This window comes from Drosophila virilis, chromosome 3 (genome assembly GCF_030788295.1).
Source record: "Drosophila virilis strain 15010-1051.87 chromosome 3, Dvir_AGI_RSII-ME, whole genome shotgun sequence".
Lineage (NCBI taxonomy): Eukaryota > Metazoa > Arthropoda > Insecta > Diptera > Drosophilidae > Drosophila > Drosophila virilis.
This window is the reverse complement of record NC_091545.1, coordinates 23,118,702-23,124,546: the sequence shown is the minus strand read 5'-3', so window position 1 is coordinate 23,124,546 and position 5,845 is coordinate 23,118,702. Positions and strand designations below refer to the sequence as shown.

The 5,845-nt window shown below is 40.0% G+C and overlaps 1 protein-coding gene across 1 annotated transcript; it reads right to left on the bottom strand.

Annotated features, from left to right (window-relative positions):
• Window positions 1-252: 252 nt before the first annotated feature.
• Act79B (Actin 79B) lies at window positions 253-2,096 on the bottom strand. The gene is made up of 3 exons (XM_002048283.4): window positions 2,022-2,096; window positions 992-1,960; window positions 253-875 (listed from the first exon to the last, which is right to left on the bottom strand). Exons 2-3 carry the CDS (start codon window positions 1,914-1,916, stop codon window positions 670-672), a joined length of 1,131 nt encoding a protein of 376 aa, XP_002048319.1. The 5' UTR covers window positions 1,917-1,960; window positions 2,022-2,096; the 3' UTR covers window positions 253-669.
• Window positions 2,097-5,845: the final 3,749 nt, after the last annotated feature.

Sequence of the window (5,845 nt, the reverse complement as noted above, 5' to 3'; positions counted from 1 at the left end):
GATTTTCATAGAGATCCTTGGACCCACCAAGATTAAATGGATTTTCCAAATGTGCGAAACACTCATCAGATGAATTTTGACAAAGATTTTTGAATATGAGTTTGAGGCCAAAAAATATGCATAGAAACGCTTATCGCGATTGTTCCACACGTGCGGTTGGAATTTCCAATTGAATCACATAAGGTAACGTGAGGTAAGGGCCAATCAGTCAGTCGGTCAGTCAGTCAGTCAGTCAGGGCAAACAGTTTCATATATATTGTATAATTGTACATCCGATTGTCTTTTATTTATTTTGTCTTGGTCAGCTCCGTAACTTAAAAACAAATCAAATTCCAAATCGAAACTAAATATAAAAGATGCTCTACCTACTCGTTTTGGGTCTCTTGTCCTCTATTTCAACTTCATCTTCTGCTTCTTCTTCAACTAAATGTAATTTTAAAGATACTTTTGCATGTAGCGCTTGGTAGGCGCCCAGATGCAGCTAGCCTAGCCATAGCTAAACATATACCCAATGTCAGATATAAGATATGTATATAAGATGTTCTCATATAGGCTATATATAAACGCCACTTGTTGTTGTTCTTGTTGTTGTTGTTGGTATTCTTGTTGATATTTGTGTCGTTGTTGTTGTTGTTGTTGCTGCTGCTGTTGATTTTATGGCTTGGATGTTTAGAAGCACTTGCGGTGCACAATGCCGGGGCCGGACTCATCGTACTCCTGCTTGGAGATCCACATCTGCTGGAAAGTGGACAGCGAGGCCAGAATGGAACCACCGATCCATACAGAGTATTTACGCTCAGGTGGTGCAATGATCTTGATCTTAATTGTGGACGGAGCCAGGGCGGTGATTTCCTTTTGCATACGATCAGCAATACCTGAAATGTTTAAAGTATAGATTATATTCTTTAGTATTTCAGGGAAAAGGTTAGCGAAAATCTCTTCAACATAGTTAATGTCTTGCAAGAGTTTCAAGTAGCTCACATAAACTTACCGGGATACATGGTAGTACCGCCAGACAGCACATTGTTGGCATACAAGTCCTTGCGGATATCAACATCGCACTTCATGATCGACTGGTAGACAGTTTCGTGAATACCGCACGATTCCATGCCCAGGAATGAAGGCTGGAACAGAGCCTCGGGCGTACGGAAGCGCTCGTTGCCAATGGTGATTACCTGACCATCGGGCAGCTCATAGGACTTCTCAAGCGAGGTGGATGCGGCAGCTGTGGCCATTTCCTGCTCAAAGTCGAGAGCGACATAGCATAGCTTCTCCTTGATGTCACGCACAATTTCACGCTCGGCCGTGGTGGTGAAAGAGTAGCCACGCTCGGTGAGGATCTTCATCAGATAGTCGGTCAAGTCGCGACCAGCCAAATCCAGACGCAGAATGGCATGTGGCAGTGCATAACCTTCATAGATGGGCACCGTGTGCGAGACACCATCACCGGAGTCCAGGACAATACCCGTGGTACGACCGGAGGCGTATAGCGAGAGAACCGCCTGAATGGCCACATACATGGCTGGTGAGTTGAAGGTCTCGAACATGATTTGTGTCATCTTCTCGCGATTGGCCTTGGGGTTGAGTGGAGCCTCGGTGAGCAGCACTGGATGCTCCTCGGGTGCCACACGCAGCTCATTGTAGAAGGTGTGATGCCAGACCTTCTCCATATCATCCCAGTTGGTGATGATCCCATGCTCGATGGGATATTTCAGCGAGAGAATACCACGCTTGCTCTGCGCCTCATCTCCGACATAGCAATCCTTCTGGCCCATGCCAACCATCACACCCTGATGGCGAGGACGACCCACAATGGAGGGGAAGACAGCGCGTGGGGCATCGTCGCCGGCAAAGCCAGCCTTGCACATGCCGGATCCATTGTCCACAACCAATGCTGATGCTTCTTCGTCACACATTTTGGCAAAAGATTGTTGAAATTAAGCTAAACGAGCAGGCAGCACTACAATAAAGAAAGCCCCAGACGTTAAATCCTTTCGATAGACGGAAGAGGCGCCACTCACGACGTGTATATACCACAGCGACAGCAATCAGAGTGATTCGCTCTATGGCCGACGTCTGCATTTAAATAAGTTCTGTCTGTCATCTCAAAACAATGGATATTTTTCACCATAGTAACATGTTGATGAATTCTGTCGGAATAGTGCGGCACAAGCAAGGGTAAGGGGAAGGGGAAGGGGGCAACCAAGGCATGAAAGCGACACATTTATTTTGGCGTCCTAAGCGAATATGGGCACATTAACTATGTTGTTTAATTGGCAATTTATGCAAGGCTGAAACCCGAAAATTTATATTTATTTAAATATAAGCTACATTTTTTAACATTTCAAATATTTTTTAAATAGAACTGGATCCATTTACATGTTCGCGTGTGTTTAAAAGGGATCAAGAAACAGTCTTCGACTAGATTTTTTTTATTCGATTCTGAACACGTTTTTGATGATGACTATAAAGGCAGCGCTTAACTAACTTTTAACTATGAACCCAACCTGAAACCAAATCATTTTTTCTAAAAAACAAAATTATGCAAAATGTTTCAGACTTTTGAGTAACTCTCATACTTAGTTTGGTACAAATATAAAACTCTTATGCGAGATTTAGCCACAAAATATGAATAAATTTTTCCCCAACCATTTTCTTTATCTGACCTTATTAGCTAAATGTCAATTTTGCGCAAAGATCATATAGATCACATTTTGCTTATGAAAATAAGTATAGATTGATATATTTTCAGTGCAACGGGTAATTGTTAACTATTATATGAATAGTTCTATTAAAGTTAGATGAAAATCTGAAACACAAGGGTGAGAACCAAAGGCTGGTTTAAGGATGTGGAAAAACCGGCATCACGAATCAATATATGAAATGTTTGTGAGTTAAAAACATTTTGGAAGTCCAATTGAGAAAAAGCTATTCACATATGCTTTATTTCCAAACCTAATAATACTAAAAGAAAAACCTTGTATATATTTATGACTTAATGTATATTACAATCACAAATTAGGTGATACGCAGCCTATTTGCATAACCATTCAGACTATTCCTAATGGTGCATTCTTTTATAGTTCGTCAATATTTATTTGATTAAAATAGTTTCTGAATGGGAAGTTTCCTCCAGTATGATAAAATTATTCCATTTACTCTTGGTAATTATTTTTGTTTGATTCGTTTTTTTTTTTTTTAATTTATCTATTTATATTGATTGATTCTTCAACTGATTATAGACGACAAGTTTATTTACTAAATTTTAAATTTCTGTTGGTGCCAGACATTTAGATAGAGTATTCAAAGTATCGTATAGCAACGAGCCAATAATTGGCTTGTATCATTTCATGTTCACTAAATTATGCCTGCTGCATTTGCGAGCGGCGATGCTTTCTAAGTTGCATGAGGGCGAAGATGCGCCAGGACTTGTATAGGCATCCGTTGTTGTTATATTTTTAAGTTTTTATATAAATAAATGCATACAAACTGAACAATGCATACTTGTACCACATACTTGGCCACATCAAGCAGCCAGCCTTTCTGTATATCACGATTTTTGTGCCAATGATGTGACAAAATGTTTTGAGTGCCTCGCTCACTCGGTCCATAGATGGTGCGGCCCGAAATGCCCAAACGACAAAAAAAATAACCAAGAAAAATAAAACAACAAAAAAACAACTAAATAATAAATAGATATACAAGTAGTACAATATAGCATTGTGTGTGGATTACATTAAATTTAAATAAAATGATTATGTGAGTGGCATGCTCTAGAGGGCCCATTCAATTGTGTGTATCACTGTGTGTGTGTGTGTGTGTGTGTGTGTGTAGACAGGGGCGTGAGTGCATTTCTCGACAATTTCTCGGTTGTCGGTGCCGGCTCATATCGCCAGATCTTAACGTAATATTAGCCACGAGATTTATATGCGTGCTGTTTATTATTTTAATTAAGTGTAGCGCAAAATTTCGCTTTATCTGGCAAGTGAGTTATTGAGCAAACCAAACAATAGATATGCAAGGCAAGCTATTTCATCTTGAATAACTAAAGTCTCAACTGCAATTCCGTGCTGTACACGCTGGTCTGGTAATAACTGCAACTGGCTCGCACATCTTCCAGCTAGTTGAAAAGTTGTTCAAGTGCTTGGCCAAACTATTTGAAAAGTACGTGACTGTTGCTACGGGCAGGTACTGCCACTATACGTATCATTGTCTGTACGTTTGTTGCCTTGCCTTTGAGCTCGACGCCAAAAACCAGTTGAAATTTCTGAAAATTATGTTCGCCTGTACACTCCTGCCAACTACTCATGTCGGCTGCGTTGGCAACCAGACGGATTATGGGTCAATTTAAAAGTTGTCTACTTGTTTTTTTTTTGTCTGTATAATAAATTTCATACACCTTTGCCTTATGCTCTGCGGATTTGAAATCGTATTTGCTTTCAAATATTTTAAGTAGGTCAAAAAAGCGCTTAAATATTTGATAATCTAAATATAAATAAACTAGTTTGTCATTCGACCAAATTGCAGCAATTTATTTTATTTTTCATTCGAATTTTGTCGTAATAATAATCAATAAAACGAATACATAGTTAATATTTATTATTCTCCCAGCAATTAAGTAAAATCTTTGTTTGCTTTTGCTACAAATTCATTCCAAGAACCTTTCATTTTATTTATTTGCCTATATGGACTTAATAATATAGAAATTTGATGAAAATTCATTGGAATAAATATTCCAAATTTAATTTAATAAATTTTCTAACCATTTACATAGATATACAGATAAAATGGAGTGCAAAAATAGTCTGATTGCTCTTGTGGCCGATCTGGTCTACCTTTATTTTTATGGCTAGCAATATTATAGATTAGGCAAAAGAAGGGAAACTTTTCGGATGACCCTAGCATTCATTTGCCACGTAAACAGAAAATGGCGCTAACCGAGTTTGGCATTAAAAATGGGCGAATTGGCGAAAACTGACCCAAACTCGAACTTCAAAATGTTAGCTAAAAGCGCTGCAGAGAGTCGGATTCGGATTCGTGATGCGTTGACAGGATGAAACTGCACCTTAAATGGCGTTCCGGCTGCTGCCGTGCGGTGTGGTGCAGTGGTTCTTTTGGGCCATGGTGGCTCTTTGGCACGCAATGCAGCGTGCGGCACTAAAATAAACTTTGCTAAAGTGCCAGACAGAGAAAACTGCAAACTGAAAACTGAGAGCTGAAAGCTGAAAACCAACAACTGAAAACTGAAAACTGAGCGCGCTGAAAACTTGCCTCAATGCGCATAAAAATTAAAATACTTGGCGACGCTCGCATACAAAGTGGACGCGCATTTCTGCTGGGTCTTGGTTATCGCAAAATTGTTCACGTTTTATGGCTAATTTATGATTTTGAAAATAAAACATTTTCTGCAAAGGATTTATGAAAAAATTGCAACTTTAAGACGGGTGCATTCGGGCTGCTTGAGTCAGTTTAATTTAATTTTCACTGTCAACAACGTTGCTGCAGCAGCAACAGCAACAGCAGCAACTGGAGCCACAGCTTCCGCTTCAAGTTCAGCGTTGGGCGTTGCGTGCAGCTGGGTGGGCGTGGCTGGAGCTAAACTTTGCACACAAACTTTGCGCTCAAGACACGCTCTGACAGTTTTCCCTTATAGAGCTCTCTACACATTTTATTAATTAAATAAGTTGCCCGCTCAAATAATTTCCACTTAAATTAATTTCTCCCATGTGCCCGCCACTGGCAGCTGTCATCATGCACAGAGCCATAGCCACAGCCACAGCCCGCAACAGCGTTAATTACACCTTCACTGCGTTGATGCAGGTGCACGGCATGGCCAAAAACACAG